General features: G+C 41.8%; 2 protein-coding genes across 8 annotated transcripts in view; both read left to right on the top strand.

Annotated features, from left to right (window-relative positions):
• Window positions 1–6,570: 6,570 nt before the first annotated feature.
• Window positions 6,571–13,251, top strand: Snrnp-u1-70k (small ribonucleoprotein particle U1 subunit 70K). The gene is given in 9 exon segments (XM_070672030.1): window positions 6,571–7,036; window positions 7,251–7,433; window positions 7,533–7,595; window positions 7,699–7,780; window positions 8,136–8,180; window positions 8,183–8,209; window positions 11,490–11,733; window positions 11,807–12,144; window positions 12,249–13,251. Coding segments are annotated over 9 exon segments (1,290 nt in total). The 5' UTR covers window positions 6,571–6,892; the 3' UTR covers window positions 12,413–13,251.
• Window positions 13,252–16,398: 3,147 nt separating this feature from the next.
• Shaker (potassium voltage-gated channel protein Shaker) overlaps window positions 16,399–22,563 on the top strand; it is a 77,314-nt gene continuing 71,149 nt past the window's right edge. Inside the window, exons 1-2 of one of the 7 annotated variants that reach the window (XM_070672019.1) lie at window positions 16,399–19,213; window positions 21,340–22,140. In XM_070672019.1, coding sequence (XP_070528120.1) covers window positions 21,968–22,140 — 173 coding nt within the window. In that variant the 5' untranslated portion in view covers window positions 16,399–19,213; window positions 21,340–21,967. The remainder of the gene's footprint in view (window positions 19,214–21,339; window positions 22,141–22,563) is intronic. The other 6 variants (XM_070672020.1, XM_070672018.1, XR_011547245.1 and 3 more) reach the window with 6 other exon arrangements.

Raw genomic sequence — 22,563 nt, 5'->3', positions numbered from 1 at the left:
CGTCGGTCGTTACGGAAATTCCGAACAGTATTCGGTCGTAATTTTTTAACACGGCTTTATTTTAAACGCGGGTACCGGACAGTAACGCGCGTTTAGAAGTGATCAATAATTTTCGCGAATTGTAGAATCACGGTCGGGGTGTTCGCGAGTTTCCAGTGCGCGGAAGGATGACTCGACACGTCCCATCTGAGAGGAGGAGCAGGCCCGGGGGGCATCATACATCGGCGGAGCAACTCATAGGTAAGCATACATTAAAAAAAAATCTTTATTAAAAAAAAAATTAATTTTTTTTATTAACTTTATTAATTGATATACCAGCATATCTCTACATTAATATTTTGCATTTTATGTTACAGCCACCGGCAGAACTCTACACCTCCGCTGAAGTTGCAGATCGGTGAGTCGAATAATTTTTTTTTTAATTGTTTATTATTGGAATCTCTTAAAAAATAGCGCGCGTATAATTTTTTCTAATCGCTTAAAAATCGTAAAACGGTGCAGCGCAGTAATGCTATTATAACGAGCGATGATATAATGTTTGACTTCGTCGGTGGAGCATTATGGTAAAATTCTCGATCTAGTCGCTGAACGGCGGGGAAGAGAGGCAGGAGGTGATAAAGCCAGCGATTCTAGTTCAATACTGAGCTCTGACCTATTTGGCAAAAGTTCCAAAATTGGCAGCAGAGTTTCCTCCAAATATAGGCCAATTTTCATACACTTTTGCATAATGGCACGAAAATAATTCTCATAAATCACAGAACGCGGCACGCGGACTTTATCTATTCGCACCGCGTCTCATTATTGGAAGAAACCGCAGCTTCGAGTGTTTGCCGGTGCGGATAAATAGATTCGGAACATTTTCTCAAGTTACCGTTCGAACGTAAAGTATTCGCGGTGCGATCGAAGGTTTCGTCAATTCATTGCCTTCGTTAGGGACGAAATTTTTGCTCTAGCTCGCGCGCTGTCTTCCGGTGAAACTAGATCACGCGTATCTTTTGGTAAATGTGTCAACCGCCTAGACGCGGGATCAATACTTACGCCCTGGTTTTGCTTCCCCCCATCGTCCTCCCTCGTCGCTCTCCCTCGCCCACAGATCCACGGATCTGTACCCCTTCACCCCATCGCGCTATTCTCCGTCTCTTACAAAGTGGCCTGTTTTAGAGCGGTCGCTTCTATCTTTTTGTTTGACGCTTATCGTCGAACAGCGTTTGCCGAGCAAAGCGGTTGGTTGTTTGCGGTGGACGAAATCCGGCAGGCAGGGAAGGAAGAAAAAGCGACGACGGAATCGACGCTCGGTAGATTTTAACGAGAACGTTACGCCGGGCAATGCGCGACGCGAGGAAGAATTTGTATCTTCGAATACCTGTTGGTATTCGCGAATACGTTATCATATATTTCGTGCCTCCCGCGAACCGAGCGTTCCTTTTCGCGCCGATTCGAAGAATGCAATCGCTTTGTTGCGCAAACTTCTCCCCCTCTGTCTGATATTTCTTAGAAAATCATTAATTGCAGCTACGTAATCAATGCCGCGTGGATCGCAAGGCTTTTCCTAATTTGTCTCGCGTGTATCGAAATAGGCCGTCACCTTCTCGCTTGCGCGCGGACGGCAGTTGCAGCAGAACGCTAAATGTCTTGAGAGAAATAATGTAAATTCGCGCGAAGACCAGCGCGTGTGTTTGCACGCTTCACGTGCACAATTTCATAACCCATAAATGTTATTTCGTAAAGCAAAGCGGGCATAAATCTTCACTTTTTTGGCAGCGTTAACTTAGCAACCGCGTTCGGAAATATTTTTTGATAAAATAAAAAGAAATTAAAAAAAAAGAAACTCTGGAAGCATTTATTCGAACAAATGTGTGCATAAGTAAAAAGTTTTTTTTCTTCTTTTTTTTTTTACCAGAAGGAACAAATGTTAATGAAATTATAAATGTAATTAATTAAATTTATTTTATCGGCATGCATTGTGCATTTAATATGTATGATATAAATATTCAAGTATAGTAAAGGGAGGGTATAAAATATTTATGTATTGATGAATGCGGAGAGAAAGCAGCTTAAATTATATAGTGATATTTGTGGGCATAATAAGTCGAAAGTAATGGAGATTGTAGTCGGGAATAAATATCATCCGTAGAAGTGAATCTTCAATAGCGAGGTCGGATCGATGGAGAACGCTTGACCCAATGACCTGGAACCGCGAATGCTATATAGTTTACAAAGTGCGACCCGGATTGATGTAGGTGCGCTAGAAATTTGACCAGAATTGAATTTCTTTTACGTGCGCTGAAACACCGCGTTGGCTTTCCTTCGTTAACACGGCTCCGTCATCGGAAATGGAACTGCAGCTGTTATATCGTTTGATTTGAATCTCCGTCGCGCCGCAATGCGGTCGTTATTAAATTAATTATTAAATTTCACGCCGGGGCGCTTTATAAATTGCCGTATTCGATAATTTGATTTTCTTTTTATTTCTCTCTCTCTCTCTCTTTTTCTTTTATTTTTCCTATCCTTATCTGTCCGCTCTGTATCGCCGTACACGAGCGCTATATACTTACACGTTAGTTTTTTAAGTGACAACCGAGTTGCCGTGCTCATACATCTCGTTCGTCCACTTTTACCGGCAAGTAAGCGGAAGAAACCCGAAACAGGTCGATGACCTGAAATGCATGACTTTCGATCTTACTTCACTCGATCAACCTGTCGATTTCAACCGTTTCCGTCAGCCGAGTTGACAATAGAACCGATGCATATTTATTACAAGTACTCGGGTATTTCGATAGCTTTTATTTCGCAATGATAATCGAGAGAATAAAATTAAGTACAACCTTTTATAGGAGAGGCTATATTTTTAACGTACGTAAAAGAAATTTATACATTTACAATCTCCTTCTTATTTCTTAAGATTTCAAGTCGCGGCAACTTTTCGATTATCTCACACATAAAATATGATAGCTAGTAAAAAAAAAAAAATTTCTACTGATAATGCTCGAGGAAACGCGCGACTTCCATAAATTCGTTTGCCGAGTGATTTTATAGTTCTCTTTGTATAATACGCGTGCGGTAACTCGAGCCTTTCGGTTTTAAAGCGGCATAATTTTTGCTGGCTAATTAAAAATTCAATTATGCACGGCTGTGCGGATCCCAAGCCGATTTTCAGCGCGCGAAACCGAATGCGCAATCTGATTTCAGGATAAATCATCCATCGACCGCATTTAGTTCCTAAAGTATTAAAGTGTATAGCAATAAATCGGCCGCTGCGTCTTCGACGGTTGATCTTCGATTACGCAAAAGGTTTTTGTTAAACACTCGCGGCATAAGAGCGGAGGTCACGAAGCGGTTACCACATTTGAAAGTGACGGCGGTTTCTCACCGTCTTTTAATTCGACAAGTCTATTCGGTTTATACGTCCGTAAAATAAAAAAGAAAAAAAAAAAGGGAATAAAAGAGATCGCGGTTATATTTTACGAAGCCACGCGAGATTTTACTCGATTATTTCAAGCATATTTTATTAGGCACATTTCTTTTATTCTTATCGATTTAATTAACCGGTTATCTCTCTCTCTCTTTCCGCACGTGTCTCTCTCTCTCTCTATCTTCGATTACAAAACTACGTAATTTCAGGGAGAAACGATTCAAAATTATATGGTACCGTGCAGTACGTTAGTGTATACCCGGTTTTCTCGTACATCGGCGGATCTTTCGAAGGCGCGCACTATTCGTTCGAAAGTTTCGTGAGGGGATAGAGCTAGGCAAAAGGGGACTGGAGGAGAGAACCCGGGTCGACGACCTCCGCACGTGGAGTCGTTCGGAAGTAGGCCACGTCGTGACATCACGCAAATGGCAAAATGGCCGTCGAGAAACCGGCGCCTTTCGTAGAAGCGTTCTACGGAGGCACGCTGTGTACGCGTCCGCTCTTCGGAATCAGGCTCGGTCTTTCCGCCCCGCGCATGCGACGCGCGGGTACGATCTCGCGAAGCGACCCGCGAGAATCTCACTCGCTCCGCGTGGACGGATTCTGCACTCCGTCGGCTGCGCACAAATCCGATATTCCGCACCCGTCCGCACGCGGTAGTTCGCCGATTCCGCCGATTACCGACACCGTCGTTGTACACTTCTGCATTTTGTACGATAATTTTCTCTTCGCGACTATTTCGCGCGGAGCTAATGATAGAACGAGGCGAGCTAAATTAGAGTGGCCTCGACCCAATTTCATTAACGTGATCGATATTAATTTTTTTCAAGCGCAGTTTTTACGTTTGTCTTAAAATTTAATATAACGTGGTGCGATGATGAATATTAGCTTTAATTTTATGTAATTATTAACTTTCAACTTTTGAAAGAGTTCGGGGTTGAATTAATAAGATAGAGAAGATAATTAGGTGAAAATATAATTCATTATTCGACGACGTGTATATTACTATTTTTTTTTTTTTTATAATTTCGTAAGGATGAGAATATATTAGTCATTTAGCTGCCTGCGTAATGCGCACGTGGCAGTTATTATATCCATTTATTTGATGACTACGCCATCGATTTTTTATTAATTAACAATATGTCAATTACTTTGGAATTGTAAATAATTAAAAACATACAGCGTTTTAATGAATTAGATACTGCTTTGTACGCAAAAGATCTCTCATTGCACAGATAATCATCGTACACTGAAAGAAATTATTATTTAGCTTTTTGTGAATTAATATAATTCATATCGCAAATTAATTGAACATATAATTCTTCAAGGGATATTTAAAAAAAAATATGTTACATAAAAATATTATTTTATACCCGAAGAAGAGCTCAATTTGATGAATTCTTGAGTTTCTAAGAATGCTTCTAGAATATAAATGAAATAGAAGAAAAATTGATTTCATAACTCCGTCAATTTTTTCGAATTCTTGGTAAAACTAAAAGGAAAAAAAAAAGAAAGAAAAAAAAGAAAAAAGATACTTTACGAGTGACTATTCACAGGCGCGTCGAACAATCAAATTTCAAGTCTCAAGGCAGCCTTTTCGCGTGTATCGTTCTCAGACTACCGTGCGGAGACTGGCAGCGTGTGCCGCATAGAAAATCGCGGGCGGGTTCTTTATTCGGCGCGCGTGCATCGTCGTGCGATATGTATGCACCTGAGTCCCGCGGGATTGTAGTCCGTCGAATTCGGCGAGCGTTGCATCTCCTCGCGAGCATGGGTGCATCAAAATGCGCGCAGCGCAACGTCTGCATTTTAATTACCATATTGCAGCGCGCGTGTCTGCTCTTAAAATATTTATATATATATATATATATATTTTTTTTTCTCTCCCACGCGAACATACGTTTGTGCAGCGAGTATTTTTAATTGTCTCGTAACTGTTATAATCGAAATATTATTTCTAGAAATGTAAATCGCCCACATAAACGTGTGCACGCGCCGAAACGTACACGTACACGTATTTTAACAAATAACGTTTGCCCTTTTTGACTATCGTGACACGCGATGATCTTCTGATATGTTGAACGCAGCCCGGTAAAATTGTTTATACCGAAAAGAGTGGCAGGCGAGTCATAACAGGTAGCGGAAGTATATATGTTACTGTCGAAACCGGCTGTAATTACGCGTAACGATAGCGCTTACGTAACGCATATTTAAGTTGACGTCGGTGGCGATGTTGCGGGAATTCAAAGGAAATGGCGATGTTTTCTGTTGTTGCATGATTTTTCAGCGTGAGCGGCATTGAGGTTGCATAATGCCACTTGCATTCCTTTACGCAAAATGCTATACAGTACTTTACAGTTATTACACAATTATATAATTATACCAGTAATTTATATAAACACGTAAATAGAAAAAAAAGGAAACAGCTTGTTTTATATCAAGGCGCCATTTCTCATTAGAATCTCATTAGATTTTCCATATTATTGCGATGTGCATAAATTAGTAAAGATAAATGCATTTATAGTGACTATATTATTTATGAAATTATTTTATTACGTGATATATTAACGGTCGTGTAAATCGCGAGGTCTTGCTGATTTTTATTTAAAAAAATCTTGAAAATTTTTGTAATAGAATTGTGAATATTGTAATAACAATGTGGAAAGAGCTGGGTTTACCTTTTGGAAATAGTCGATAAGAAAAGATAACAAAGTACTTAGAAGTTTATTCGCTTGGTGGTAGCACAAGCCAGGCTTTTTTGTCAATGAGATTTTTCGCAGAAAATCTAATATTCGTGTTCATTAATGTTAAATTATTTTAAACTCGGTTTAATTAAATTTCTATGTTTTTTGGGGTTTTTGAAATTAGGAAAAAAAAAGATAGAAAGCAAATTAAACCGAGAGTAAATCAAATTTACATTGACGAACGTGGACATAAGTTGTATAAAATTTTAAAATAATATAAGATCGCCAATATAATAATACAATTAATTTTTATATTAGCAAAGAACTTTAAGGACAAGGTGTAATTATATTAAAATACTTTTTAGTACTTGCTAAATCTAATTGGCGTATACTTTTAATAAATTTGTTGTTGAACTAGCTGCACTAGCCTGCGCTAGTTCAGAATTTATCTCTTTACTTTCCACGTGCGGGAAAAAAAATCTTTGATTAATGCATCAGCACCGTTCTGTATTTTTCAATATTTAGAAATAATACGATAAGAAAGGTGCACGTGTCGATTTTTTCTCAACGTGAGAAGCAGCCATAATATACGGCGCTTCTTACGTGTAAACGCTGCTTTAATCAGTTTGCGATACGCTCGTGGACTCGGCGGCGGCGTTAGCGGCGCAGCCAAAGTGATCTCGGTGATCTCCATCTTGTTGAGTGCAGAAGAATGTTGTCAATCCCGTTTGTTTTACTTATTTAGTGAATAAAATTAATAGATCCGTGGTACGGTAGCTCGCGACATTTCGCCGAAATGACGCAGTTTCTACCGCCGAACTTGCTGGCGTTATTTTCGCCGCGCGAGCCAATCCCATATTTGCCACCCGTGAATAAACTTCCCCATGAGAAGAAGAACAGCGGTTACGCCGGCGTCGGGACCTTCCTCAAGTACTTCGAGGTAAGGCACATATTATATTTTCCAGGCTATCTCGTTGATCGTATTACTATATTTTATAGACCCCTCTCGCATATATCTGTATTGTGTTTTTGTGCAGGTTATATATAGTACGAATGTGTATCGGAATATGTATAACAATTTTTTATGTTACACGTGGCGTTAACATTGTTTGTAATTTAATATTTTTAATGACAAGAAAATAATATTTTAATAGGATCCTAAAGACACTCCACCACCTGTGCGTGTAGAGACGAGAGAAGAGCGTTTGGAGCGGAGACGGCGAGAGCGTGCCGAGCAAGTTGCATACAAACTTGAACAAGAAATTGCAGTTTGGGATCCTGCTGGCATTTCCAATGTCACAGCAGATCCTTTCAAGACCCTATTTGTAGCTCGAATTGTAAGAATTTATGTTGCATTTATTTATAATGTTGAGCAGGTATTATAATTAAGCTGTTACAAAATACGTGATATATATCTTGAAATTTTCTTTTTACAGAATTATGACACTTCAGAATCCAAGCTGAGAAGAGAATTTGAAGTATATGGACCGGTAAAAAAGGTATAAAGAAATTTATTTGTAGAAATATATAATTTTATTAACATTAATAAGAATAGATAAGGTACATTCTTACATATATATATATATATATATTTTTTTTTAGATTGTGGTAACTCATAATACAATTAATGGCAAGCCTAGGGGATATGCTTTCATTGAATATGAGCATGAACGAGATATGCACTGTAAGTAACAACAACTTAGAAAGGTAAAAAAAAAATTAAAGAAAGAAAAAGATGTTGCTCCTGTCGCGAAGCTCAATGAGCCCCAGATAGTCTGGAATTTCATCTTGTTTAGCGTCACTTCCAGCTAGATATTACGGGGACAGGGCTATAGTTAGGCTACTCATTTTCATTGGTACTTAATCTAGACGGTACCGTTTGGGGAGGGGGGTCCCCCGCCATACGCACATATCCTCATGCAGGAATACCGTTCTGTAAATGCATAAATATGGTAAAAGCGAAACGAATAAACAAAAACGACGTGAACGTTTATTGGCTGTCTTTGATTAATGCAGTTTTTATCTTGTTCTTGGTACAGCGTGGTGGCCGCTGCCGGCAACTAGTGCCGTTCACTATTCCATGCAAAATCCCTGAACCTGCCTGATAAGATAGGTTTGTATGTGTGGTAAGATCCAACATACAACAACGTTAGCGTCTACTTGCTTATCCTATTTATCGCGTCTGATTTAGTCGAGCAATCGCGCGGTCTCGATCGCGAGTACAACGGGCATCCGTGACGATACCCTCGCGATTCTCTGCGGGACTTTTTCGGCCCGGATTTTAATACATACACGTATACACACATTTGGGCGCCGTTTTTTTCTCGCAGTACATATCCCCAGTGAAAGAACTGTGGGATCGTGGGTCGATGGATTCGTGGATCTGTGGATTCTAGAATTCATGCTCGTAAAACAACTACAGGTCGTGTCGTTTGAGGATATTAATATCTACGGATCCAAGAGTCGCGTGAAAGTTAGCATTCTACATTGAAATTGATTGGTGGGCCTTTAGGATTGAAGGTTCAGGGACACACATTATCCATTTATATGAATACAACGAACATGTAGATCAACATTTTGCACGCGTATCTCGACACGAATAGCAAGATATTTCGCAATTGACACGATCATCGTAATTTTACGGCTTGAGGGTGGAAAAGATTAAAATGTAAACGAGCGTTTTCTACCCTCACGTTGTAGAATGGCATTAGTTTACGATGCTAATACCTGACGATATGTATCATGCACATTTGATATGAACCGTGCAACGCGTGCTTCTTCTAACAATTTTACCGTGACGAGCATTTTTAGATTTTATTATTTTTATTGTCACACGAAATATTTTTGGAGTTACCAAATTTCGCGGATAAAAGAATTTTTTATTACGAAATGTAGGGATTAAATTAATTTCTCGGTGATAGTCTCGCCATAATCGATAGTCATTAAAATATTAAAATATATGTATAATTAAAAAATTCTTTTTATTTTTTCGAGTAGACATAAAGAGAGGATTTGTGTAAAAGTTAAAGAGAAGAGTGTAAGATACCATGAGACTGTTTGATATATTGTAGTTCAAGGATTTTAAAATTTTACCTGTTGAAAGAAGTGCTATTTGAAATCAAAACGAGTCCTTGAACACATCAATTTCGATATAGAATACTAATTTCTCTTATTTCGTTAACATCGGTTGTTTTATGTTGTAACATCATCATTTGCGAAAGTATCGTATTTCGGGCAACGGATATGCAACGCAACACTTGCGGATTGTAGAATCGGTGGATCCTAAATTTTTCGAGTCGTTGAAATTAGATATCTAGCGTCCGTTGATCTAAAGATAAAGAAAAAAAGAAAAATAATGCGGATCTCGAGGTATCCGAGAAATCTATAATGCCGGAGGTATTAAATCTACAAATTTGGATCTTCGGATCTACGATCGTGCAGTATGCGACGCAAAAAAAAAAGAAAGAAAAAAAAAACGACCAATAAACGACACCTCTCTCTCTTTCTCTCTCTTTCTTTCTCTCTCTCAAGTCGGAGAGATATCGAATTGGAGCGAACGGGCACACTTGCCTTTAACATTACACTAAATGTAACTTACTGCTAGACCACTGTAACACGTATCATAAGTATAAACGAAATGCGCACGGTTTGATCGTAAGTAGAACGAAATGAAAGCGCACCAGGTAAACGCAATGTAAACCTCTTCGGAGATTGAACGAACGTATGAAGACTGGGCATCTTCGCAATGAGTAGTCTCCTCGCGAGTCTCTTACGAGTTCATTTCACAATTAAACCGTACCTCTAAGCTTTGTGTTAACTTCCGTACGTAAGTAGCCGCGGTAGGTATTTTTTGTATTTGCTATACTTTTTTGGATCTTAAACAAGTAGTTTTAAGCTGCTTTTAAAATTCGGCACATCACTCGCCCCCGATCGTCGCGCAGTTGCATCTACGGCCTGCGTCGCGTTTTCGTTTTACGTCGTAAAAATTCAACTTGGGACATTGACCATTGACTAGACCGTTGCGTATTTCGGATCTCCGACGGCGAGATCTCCCGAAGGGATGGGAAAAGTAAAAGGGTCTCGATGTGCTACTCGATCACGAACGTACGATTACGTACAAACTCTTTGCTCGGAAGTTTCATTCTCGGATTTGGAAGAAAATGCTCGATTTAACTTCGAGCGCGTTTCAATTTTCTCTCGAAGGAAAGAAATTATTCTGCAAATTCAGTGTGGTGTGAGAACAATCTTTTTTTTTTATTCCCTTTTTTTATTTTATTTTTTTTTTTTCGAAATTTGCAGAAATATACGTTGTTCCGTGCCGATACCCGATTAGACATTTTACTTTCATTTTACTTAGTAAAACGATACGCGGCGCGTGCCAATGAGCGCATATGCGTGTGATCGGTTGCAGCTCGTTATCCCAACATCGTCCACAGTATTCAGTAACAATCGTAGACTGATTGATCCTGCTGCGACAGTTGGCGTCGGCGATTCGTGTGGGGATATTTCCTCAGTACTTTCGACAAGTACTTTTCCTCCAACAAAATACCGTAATGCAATTATTGTCTGAAGATTTGCAAATCTCTTCCGAGAACTCGTTTTCTCAAACGAGTGCGGCGAACGTTCTTTTTTTTTACCCCGCAATACTTGCAGGGAAATTTCAGTCGACTCTCCCCCTTTACTCCTTACAATTTTTTTTTGACTAGCTGCCTAGAACGTCGTCTTTGAAAAAGGGTCTGTGGAACCGATTCTTTATTTCAAGAAATCCTAATTGCCGACTGACACGTTCAGACGTGCCTGAAAGTCTTTCAATTCTGGAGACAGCTTCTTATAAGCCCGCATTAACAATTTCTAGTTTACAGATTCTCGAAATCATGGATATAGACTAGAAGTTTTGTTAGTCGAGTATCCGAATAGTCCGTGAATCCGAGAGTTTGTGATGAGATCAATTTTATTGGTCTTTTAATATTTTTTTTTGTCTTTTTTTTTAAGGTTCCATAGATTCGTAATTTATTATTGAACCGTAGGATTCATGGTTCAGTACTGGAGAAATGTAGAAGCAGTTTCTTTGAAATTCTGAGCCTCGGAATATACATTGAAGGCCTGGCGGATTTGAGGATCAGTGGCTTGGAGATGTTGCGAGAATCATGAAATATATATTTTGTTTTTCCTTTGCAAATGAACGATTCTCAAATCCAGTAAATGCCCGATTCTGATTACCAGGCAATCTGGGTTTTTGATAAATACCAATTCCAGGATCCGCAGTCTCAGGAATCATCCCATTGTTAGGTTTCTCGGAGATCGCCCTTTCGCTGGGACGTAGACTTCGTAGACTAATCAATTAGGCGCATGAATTAACTGGCGAACACTAATTTTTAATCGATATCTTTTAGCTGCGTATAAGCATGCGGATGGTAAGAAAATAGACGGACGCAGAGTGTTAGTGGACGTCGAGCGGGCGAGAACAGTGAAGGGTTGGCTGCCTCGAAGACTCGGTGGCGGCTTAGGAGGTACTCGCAGAGGTGGTCCCGACGTCAACATCAAACATTCAGGACGGGAAGATAATGAGAGGGAACGGGAGCGGTACCGCTTGGAACGCGAAAGGGAAACTTCAGGACGTGGTTTGGATAGAGACAGGTAAATAGAAAGGAATGAAATAATAATTAATACCATACAAAATAAATTAAAAATTGCTATTTTATTATTTTAGGGATCGCGATCGTTTGGATAGAGAACGTCGCAGATCACGCGATCGTAAGCGAAGAACTCGGAGCAGATCACGCGAACGTAGACGCAGGCGAAGCCGCGAGCGTTTGCCGGATCCTGATATCGAAGAGATTGAACGTCCTCGCGAAAGAAGGGATCGCGATCGCGATCGTGACCGGGATCGCAAAAGGCGGCGGTCGCGAAGCAACGATCGCGATCGCGATAGGGATCGTAAGCGGGACAAGCGGGATAGGGATCGTGATCGTAGAGACCGAAAAGATCGCGGCGATCGTCAAGACGAAGATACGAAAGAAATTCGTATTAAGGAAGAACCATTGGACGGTAATATGACATAAAGTTTAAACGTCTGATAAAGAGATAAACCTCGATGACTCTTAAAAAGGTCAATGAAAGAATGAATATGCAAGTGTTAAATTATCTTTCAGATTATCCAGACTACAGCAATACATTTGCGACGTCGGGCTCATACTTCACTGCAGTCAAGTACGAAGATGATAACGATCAGGAAGTGGAGGAGAAGTACCGGATTCCAGAGGGTCGTCCCGACCCGCCTCCGTATAACAATTATGATTCCGTACAAGATTATTGATCTCGACCAGTGTATGTTTCTACCATATGCTTTTTTTTTTCACAATAAGCTTGCATCACCTTGATTTATCGTTGTATTGTCTGTACTCCTAGGTATAATTCTGATACAATTAACTCTTTTAGGGGCAAACTACTTTGAACGCCTTTCAATTATATAAATTTGATCAAATATAAATGTCAAGCTAGTTCTGTGAAATTTTTAATTTTTATAGAACTTTCAAACTGTGTTAAATAAAAAAAAACAAAAAAAAAGAAATTAATTTATATTACAATAAATAAAATGTTGCAAATTTATACTTAGTAAATTAAATTTTAACATAAAATGTCGTTGGAAAACAGTTGGATATATTGGTGTATGCGTTCGCAATACAAGAAATAATTGATACATGATGTACAAATCGCTTCAACGTCTCTAAAAGTAAATTACATCGATCAAATTACTTTGAAGATTTTGTAGGAATTAATTATATATAGATGCAATTGTTTATGCAAACTTAAACTTACTTTCCGTATTTTTCCCCTTTTCCATCATGAATAAAATTGTATTTATAGTAAAAGAAAAATCTCCGACACTTTATTTTAAGGAACTAAAAAGCAACTGATTGTAGCAGATATTTCACGGCTCATCAAATACTATTAATTGATCAATTTAAATATTACGTTGTTTAATAAAACATTTATAATTGAAGTATTGGTCATTTATATGTATACATACGTAACCGCGCTCGCGCGATCCTTACGCGCATATATGTATATGCATATAAAATTTGACTTCTGACTGCTACGTGTATATTTATATGTCGAGTAAAATAAAATGTGAAATTAACTTGTTACACATAATCTATTTTTTTTTTGTTCTGCGCGTCGGAAAACTGTAACCGAGCGCATTAATTCTGAAACTCGAGTACGAAATTTCGAGCTTCCAGGCGTCGCGTAGAGCAGAGGATAATACCGGCTCACGAAATGAAACACAATCTTGATTTTATACTTTGCTCTGCAATTCTGCCAATCGATTCGTCCGAGCTTGATCGCTTGATACGCCAGAACGCCACGCAAGCGTCAAACAATTTCGCAAGCGAAACAAAAGTGCGATCGATTAACGCGGTTTAAAGTAAACGAACAGAATGGTAATGAGGAAATAAAAATATTTCTTTTATTTCTTTTTTTCCTCCTTGAGTATAATTTTTAATAGAAGAATTAAGTTTGCTCCGTATTGCCAGCGCATACCATATATTTAATAATCCAATTGTTTACTCGGATTAATTTAAATTAGGATGCATATATGTTTACAAATTTTTATTTTGCACTGTAACGAATTTTTTTTATTAATTTTCAGCTCGTTTATTTTTAATACTTTAGAGTATTTTTAAGTCTATTGATTTCCGATGTTCGATATCAATATGCTAAATTTAAGAGATTACAATATATAATTATAAACGATGGCCTTTCGACGAGAGACATCACGTAACATCATTTCGTCAATTCGCATTCGCCGTGATCTCTTTATTTTGTTTGCGCGATATTCCCGTCAACTGCTCGATATGCATATTAGCGACTTGTCCACCGGAAATTGCAATCTCTTTCTCTTCCCCTTGCAATCTCATTCCTGATTTCGTATATCTATCGAAACTCCGCCTTATCGTGAGTTTAAAAAATTTGACAACGAACTGCTCGCTTTCATATAGTCTCCGCACGAGAACCTGTTCCCTCGCATTATTTTATAGTGGAATATTACGTGAAACGTAAAGAAAAAAAAAAAACTTTTTCAAAGTGAAAGAGCCTATTTGAACTTTTACATATAAGTTTTAGCGTGTCCTTCGGCAACGTTCGCGGGATGGAAGCAAATCGAGACGAACAAAAGAGGTTTCGCGATATTCGCAGTAACATTTTTATCAAGATACTGAATATTAAAGTCCGACGAATAAGCACGCGCGAGTATGTGGCGGTTATCGACGCAAAAAGCTCGGCCGAAGCGGGTACGATGCAGCGGGGGCGGCGATGCGAGCATGGACAGCGGCTCGCTGATAACCAGTGTTTGATACCCCGCTACAATCCGAGCGGGTTGTATTATTTCGACGCGCTCGTTTTATTTTCAAATTCAATATCTTGGTTATTACTGCGAATGTTCGCGAAACAGGAATTCTTCGCCCGGCTCGGTTCTATTTCACGAATATTGCCGAGAGCGAATTCGATTCGTAAGAACCAAATGCGGAAGGAATTTCAAAAAGTAAATAGGAATGGAATAATGTTGAAGGAGTATAATTTAAGGATGCGAGAATTAAATTTGATAATTAAAAAAAATGTTAAAGCGAGGTGCCGTATCGAAGTAGGGACGCGTTTCACAAATAATTTTTACGGCGTATACTCCATTTTTCCGGAGGAATATCTTTTTCCATGTACTGATGGAGCATTTCAGTGAGATAGCTAGAGATAGTCCTGGTGATCCCTAGAGATTCCCCCGGGATGCTTAGTATTCCGGCGGCGGAAGCTATATCCACGGAGTAACGTGTAAGTTGATATAACGCATCGCGCTGATAAAGTTAGCCGAACGGACGAACGGATAAGCAAGACAACAGGACGGCTAGTGAATATATTACGCGGAATATTTATAAAGCCCGCACACTTTCGCACTTTCTATTTTCTTGAAATTTGTATTTATATTGCGCTAAGTAAGGTAAAAATCGATATTAGGCATACGGGATATTTATAAGTCCTTTATCTAACGTATTATCCCGGGGAAATTTTCTAAGATGCGTATTCATCGTGTGTTGCACGATATCGTTGAAAATAAAATTAATAAATTTAATTAGCGGCGTTATTTCGGACACAAATCGCGATAAGGCGCGCGGCTATCTAAATCATTTTTTAATTGTACTTAAATGACATAGGAATTTTTTTTATTTTTTAACTTAATTTATAGAAATCTTAAAATTTTTTTTTGTATAGACTTTATTGAATCGTCTTTTTTTTTTTTAAATGAAAAGGAAGATTTGATGTTTCAAGATTAATTTTAATCGAGTTCCATGAATCAAAATTATGAATGACGTTATCTAATATGACTCTAGAGATCATCTACTAAACTATTTCACGTTTGAAGACTTAGTTTTAGTTAAGCCCTTGGCAGAAACGCGACGGATTAGTGTCGGCAATGTTGAATAGTTATGTGACAGGTGATCGCGCGGAGTACTAGATAATAATTCGTCTTAACATATTGCATATTATATATATTGTGCAAATGACAAGAGAAATAAGAAAAGAAGCAAGGGAAAAAAAGATTAAAAAAAAAAACAAAAAAATAAAACTAGTTAAATAGAAAGAATTAATAATTTGTTTAGCAGGTGCGTCAAAATTATCGCTGCATAATTAAGTCTCGCGATATTTCACCTAGAAAACGGCAAGTTGCAAATCATTTCCTGAGATTCGCTCTTTCGTTCTTCGCCCCCGAGGTTCCGTTTTATTTTTTTTTTTTTTTTTATACCTCTGGCTCTCTATATTTTATGTATAATTTCTTATGTACGGCCAATCCCGCGCGTACTTATCAGCGTGCTTTTTTTTAGTCCTTCCGCGTGGCGAAGAATGGCAGGGTCACGAGGGCATATAACGGAGGGTGTACGACGACCAGCGCGGTGTTGCGCCGAGGAGACGGGGGTGAGCGGGAGGAGACTCGTCGGGAAGGGATGGCGCGGAGCGAACGATGGGAAATAGGGAGAGTGGAGGCAGAGGGTGAGCCGGCAGTCCGGCAGGTAGCTGAAGGGTGGAGGGCGGTTGTGGGCGGCTGGCGCGCTCTCGGCCGGAGGGGTGGTGGCAGGCTCTGCTCTGGTGCGTCAGAGCCTGCAGTGAGCCCGGCAGTGAGGCGAAACGTTGGGCTCCGCGCGGGAGTCTCGTGGCCGCCCGTTCCTCTCGAGAGTCGGGGTGCCTTTTCCCACGAACCATAATTTACACGCCACGCTAACCCCCCTCCTCCCCCGCCGCCACCGCTACCGCCACCCTCTTGCCTCCCTCGCCTGAGTCCTCTTCTCCCAGCACCCCTCACCGGTTCGTCGCCAAATTTTCACATATTTCTGAGGCCGTTCGTAACGAAAGCGCGCCGGCACGCATGCACGATTTTCGGTAGGCAAGCTCGTCCGATGTAGGAAGCTCGCGGTTAAATCGTGTCACGGGGGAGATTGGCAGTACGCCGCCTTTCCCCGTGTTCTTCCGCGGGTGTAAGCCTCGTCTCGCGGGGACGCGGACACCCCGTGGACGGCACACGCTGGATGCTGCGGAACCGGCCGGAAGACTTTAACGCTCCGATCAGGCGTCGCGCGATGCCGGTCGTCGTCCGAAATCATCGATTGTCACGAACGATACTCTTTCCTTATCAGAATGCCATTGACTCGCGAATAGTAAGTTCCAGGAGTGCGCGGTTTTTCTATCGAGTTTTTGTTCCCCTCCCCCAGATTTTTAACGTGAACGTCGAGAGGAGTGCATAAATTTTAATTAAATCGTCGCGTAAAAAATAATTAATTGTGTAGCGCTTTCGAAAATGATTTTGCGCGATTGTCAAGCGATTCGGTATGGGATTTAATTTGTGGATCGCCAGAGTTGAGAGACATTGTCGTACGTTACGTCTGAAATAACAAATTAAAAGATGCTTCTTGGAGATTTATTAGAACTGGAGTTCGCGAGGAGAAATAAGAGAATACAATAGAGGTTTTTTTTTTCTTTTTATTTTTTTTTTCTTTTCTTTTAATTTTATACACGTAAAATAGCGTGAGGAACGATTTGGTATTTTCAATCGATAGCGAATATTTCAATGCCACACGTCTTTGAGGAAGAGCTTGTTGAGAGAGGAAATAAAAGTCGGCGAAAGGAGCATGGTGTCTCCGAGGTCGAAAGTTCACGAGGACTCCGACTGCGGCTGCTCGTACGCGTGACTCACTCCGATGATCTTCGACGTTGACGACTTATCTAGTTTTAATTGCTCAGCTACGTCGGGGCTCGAAAATTCAGCTCGCATATGTACCCTCTCGTTTTTACATTAAATCAGTTAACAGCCCCTCGGCATATCTGAATATTTAATTTCGCCGCGCGACGTTTTAACATAATCCGAAATCTCGTTACGCTCTGATACTTCGATCGAGTATCTGCAGTCATTTGAAACTCGCAATTGTTGCTTTTATTCGAATTTTAGCTCGATCGCCGTCGGATATATTAAATTAATTAATATACTCCAGACGGCTTAATTTCATCAGATAGATTAATTTCCGGGCAGAAAGGCGACGTTACGAATTCTCTCACCTCGCGAGATTCCTGTCGCGCGGCTTTGGCGAACCTCGGCCAAGTGTCTGTCGCGCAGTCGGCTAACGAGCTCGTTAAGAATTCACGAAGGATTTTGTCTAATTACAGTCTTTTATTTGCCGCCTTAAGATTCGGTTTCGCCGTCGTCTTTTCCGCCCGGCTAATCTGAATATCGACGAGGCGATCGATCGCGGGACGACGGATCTCATGGGGTAGACGCGGGTTCGATGCGGAGGGATGCCGCGTGTGTTTCCCTTGTTCCACGAGCTCTCTCACGCACCGCCAATGCGGCTGAGATCGCGCGATCCCATTGGCTGCTCCCGTGCCGTGGTGTCGGCGATGGGTACGTCCAGGTTCGACGCTCGTGCTCGGCCGAGGTGTGCGCGCGTAGACCTTCGCGTTTCCCCGCGAGGAAGGTGTTCAACCAGTTAGGCGAGCGATCGCGGGAAGTGGAGGCGCGGGATTCACTCGGGGACGCTAGACGAGGATCACCCCCGAACTACCCGGTCGATTGTCCGAACTGTCGCGATATCGACAGCCCTCGCCGTGCGCCTCGCAATTTTTTTTTTATTTTTTATTTCGCGAGTGTGTGTGCGCGGTCTGTGAGCGTTCTGGCGACAAAGGACGGCGCGCGTCCGTACGCTCGCACGCTCGTCGGGTAATTGGAAATCGTACGATAGAGAAGGATAGTTTTTGTAATCGCGAACGGTCCGAGGGAGGACCGTAGAACCGTTGTCTCGAGGTATCCAGGAGACGGCGACACGGGAAGCTAAATTACTCGGTGGAATTTATACTCTTGTTTTTTTTTTTTAAATCGTCGAGCAAGTACGATGCACCTTCTAGACCAGTGAGCGATCGTTGTACCGTGTTTCGCATTAATATAAATTTTTCCCAGATCTGTGAACCAACGTAGCGATCGGCTATCCCGATCCGCTTGCTTAGACGACGTTCGGGGCGAGGTAATTAGCCGTTTTATTAAGCCACCGATAGCCGCGCTGAATAAAAAACGTCATAATCGATTCGTGAAAATTAGCTCGTAATTAATCGCTAGTCGGGCTCTGTTTCTCGGCCAGTCGAGGCTACTTCTTCTCAAAATTGTTACTACGTTCCGCAAAGTCGTGCGTACGTGCCGGTCTCGTGCTGCATCTGGCTCCTGGCCAGTAAGCGAAAGGATGTACGAATTCGGGAGGGATGTTTGGGAGAGACGGGGGTGTACTGAATAGTGAAAAATGGTGTTACGTCGATGAGAGAGAGAGAGAGAGCGAGATAAAGAGCGATTCGTGGCCAATATATAATCGTGTGACGTGTTTATTTTGCGGCTGTGTGTAGCGAGATGCGATTTAGCACCGGGCATTGTTCGCGCCGGGTTACGGAAATCGAGCCCGTCGGTCGCTCGTGCCGTTAAGGGCGACGCAGCCCTTGTGTCCTGCGGCCACGAAAGCGAGCGAAAGTGCAGTGTGGTATACTCCTTCGAACGCCGTCGTCGACTGCACCTGCAGGGGTGCATTGATCCGACGGTGAGGTGAGACAAGGGGCGGCAAAGGACGGGGGAGAGAAGCGACCGAGTCGCAGCGGTATCCTGGAATTTGCGCAGGACGATCGTGAAACGCCGGACCGTGCCGGATTTATTCTGATCTCTTGGGATTGGTTTTCGCCTCCCCTTCTCCCCCTTATCGAGAACAAATTCGGCATTATTTTTATTGCAATTTTCCTTTTTTTCCTTTTTTTTTTAATAATCGCTTGATAACGATAACGATAACGGGAAACAATTCGAAACGTCCAAAGTGCGAAATGAAACGTAAAGAATTGTAGTTACATTCCAGCTTTGAGATGTAACACCTTTTCGCGGACAAAATCATTGTAATTGCTTTGAGAAGCGCACAATCTGTATCCTTAAAGCGTAACAATTACCATCTAATGACGATTGTTTAAGGCTGATTGCGATCGCGAGAAACCATGCGTCACTTTTCAGAGATTCCTTCTAATCGTTTTATTTATTCGAGAATCTTTTTAATGCGAGCAAGGTCGCGATAAACTTCTACCCTTTAAATCATCAAACACATTACTTCCGCATTATATCTCAATGGTCAATTTATCGTGCTCCTTACGCTAGAATTCTCCCATATTTTCCTTCGTGTGCGCGCGCGCATTTATGTGGCTAGCGTTTCTTTGCACAAAGCCTCGCCAACTCGACGCGAAAGTTTGCCGCAGCCGCGTCGTCGGTTGCCGAGCCGGCGAAAAATATGTCCCCGGTAACAAAAGGCGTTTAGCGGCGCGACTTATCTCAAACGGAGCCTCGGCCATTACCACGCCAATTTCCAGATATTTTTAAGGGGATCGATAATGGACTGTTTGCGGTTCTTATGCATCTGGCACACGCGCGCCGGCCAGCGTGCAAGCGCCATGGGCATCCTTTTTTTTTTCTTTTTTTTTTTTCATCTCTCTACCCCTTTGAAGCGTTCGATCCTTTGAAGCACGCCTCTTTAACTGCTTAGAGTCTATGAAAAATACGGCGCTACTTACCGCGTCCATTAGAAATCGCGTGTGTATTCGAACTTGTAACAGTTGATTAGCTATATATATTTTTTTTGTTCACTTCCTTTTTTTTTTTTTACAAGTTTGGATATAATCTTTTACTTCGTGAACGTTTTCTGCCGTCACCTGCATTCGCCTCAGTTTTTCAGAAACGCTCGTATCAAGATCTTTCTTAGATTGGATTTCTAAGAAAGCTTGTGTTAAAATCTATTCAACGCGCACTTTATAACGACCTTACAGTCACTGTCACGGTATTTTTTTATTTTTTTTTTTATGGATGATACCTTGTATCTTGTCGTCTGCGCCATAATGCAGCATTGTAACATTATCCTTCGTAATGTAATTACGATTATAAGCAGTTTGCAGATCGCGGAAATCGTCTCATGAATCTTCTTTACACCGGGCGGCTGGCGTAATGTTTCTTGAAAGGGTGGAAGTAATTCCATTTTTCCCTTCGTTGCAACTGTTTTTTCCGGCTTAGCCTCGTTGTTCCGCGATAGCACCATTATTAATAGCGTGTCGCAGCAGAAACTAAGTATCTTGTGTCGTTGAACAAATATTTATTTCTCGCGCTTTCTGCGGTTCTTTAAAAGTGATTGATAAATTCGCTAATTAAAAAAAAAAAAAATTATTTACAAGTGCCGTATATTTTTGATGAGCAATGAGAGAGCTTGAAAGACCTTTATTTTTTTTTAAGCGCACAGTTTAGTAATGAGACGTGTGGCGTCGCAGTCTGGCGGTGAAATCTTTATTTTATTGTAACATTAAAAAGAAACGTATTATTGTAAATGTGTCAATTAATTTGTAACAGCAAGAAGTCGAAGAATATTTCGTCGCGAGTAATTATCAAAATTTATAAGCAGTACAATGATTTTGAAACTTCGATCGTTTAAAGTAATCGTTCGGTGAGGCGGATAAAATTTAGTATAAAGCTTTTTAGAAAAACGAGCTTATTGAATATTGCATCATCGTGAACATATGACGTATTACGTAGTATTATTTTATGACGCATGATTGATCGAGGCCCGATCGATCAGTGGTTAATCTCAAAGAGAACTAATCCCACGAGCGCGCGAAAGAATTGGAAAGAAATTGTGCTCTTTCTCCGCAAAGTTCGACGGATCTTGACCTATCGCTGCTCGCCCGGCCCTCCTCGGTTCAATCAGTGGGTTAACATTTGTCGGAGAGAAAACCAAGTGCCGAGGAATAAGCTTTGCCGGGAAATTCTAAAGGCGACAGTGACGTTGCCCGCGAGATCGAGCGTGGAGAACGAGGAACGCGAGTGGACAAACTGGACGGCGGTGGTGTTCGGTGAGGGGTGCGGGGCCGGCGAAGCCTTGTGACGAAACGAAGGATTAGATGGTGGAGGTGCTCGAGGGCCGGGCTAGGGAGCCTACGGGGCCACGCAGGGCACCTCGCACCTACCCAGGGCCAGTGCAGCTGCAGGTGCGCCGTGTAGGCCCCCGCGAGGACCTAAAGGTCGTCTCTGCGGCCCAGCTTCGGGAGGATTCGAAGGACCGCGGCACCCGGGTCTCTGAGACGGTCCAGAGACTCGCCGCGCGGCACGCACAGGGCGCGAAGAGCGAGACACACCCGTCGGAAGGGCACGATCCGACGGGGCAGGACGAAACGAAGGGCGAGGACGCCAGGAGTCTGTCTGGACGGCCGACCGCGGCCGATCTCGAGCACAAGTCGGAGCCCGGACCGGGCTCCCGCGTAAGAAGCGAGGCTGGCGAGCGCAATGTGGCAGAGCGGCGGCATGGGCACCCATGCGGCCAACAACCCGTGGATGAAGCTCATGGGCATCGTCCACAAGGAACGGAGGCACCACGACTCGGGGTCCACTGCCGCCGCTGCCACTTCCGGGGTGCAGGGTTCAGCGACCACCGGCAGCAACGACCGCACGCTCAATCAGTGAGTACTTTCGATTTCACCAGCGGATTGAATTTTTTATTTTTCCGAGTATAAATTATTATTTGCGTACACGTTGAGCTTCGCGTACATGCTCCGTGCATGCGAAGTTGATATTAAACGCGAGCGAGATGCCGCTAAGCGTTGCGTGAAATTGAAATCGCCGAAAATGGTTATTGTCGTAATTCACAATTAAACAACGTTATCACTTAAATACCGTCGCAACGATGAGATGAGAAAATTCAAATCCGAAGAATTTGATTTGCTCGTTAAAGGATCGACAAAAGCAAACATCGTCGTGAGGAGAGCGACGGTTCTGTTAGACACGCGGGGCTCGAGTTATAGACACGCTCATTTCCTGTCATCCGCGATCGAGAACACTTGAACGCCTTACAAATTCTTCGCAAGTGTTCCGGACTCGCGAGA

This window comes from Cardiocondyla obscurior, linkage group LG24 (assembly GCF_019399895.1).
Source record: "Cardiocondyla obscurior isolate alpha-2009 linkage group LG24, Cobs3.1, whole genome shotgun sequence".
Lineage (NCBI taxonomy): Eukaryota > Metazoa > Arthropoda > Insecta > Hymenoptera > Formicidae > Cardiocondyla > Cardiocondyla obscurior.
The sequence above is the reverse complement of the archived record's forward strand: the minus strand, read 5'-3'. Positions and strand labels throughout refer to the sequence as shown.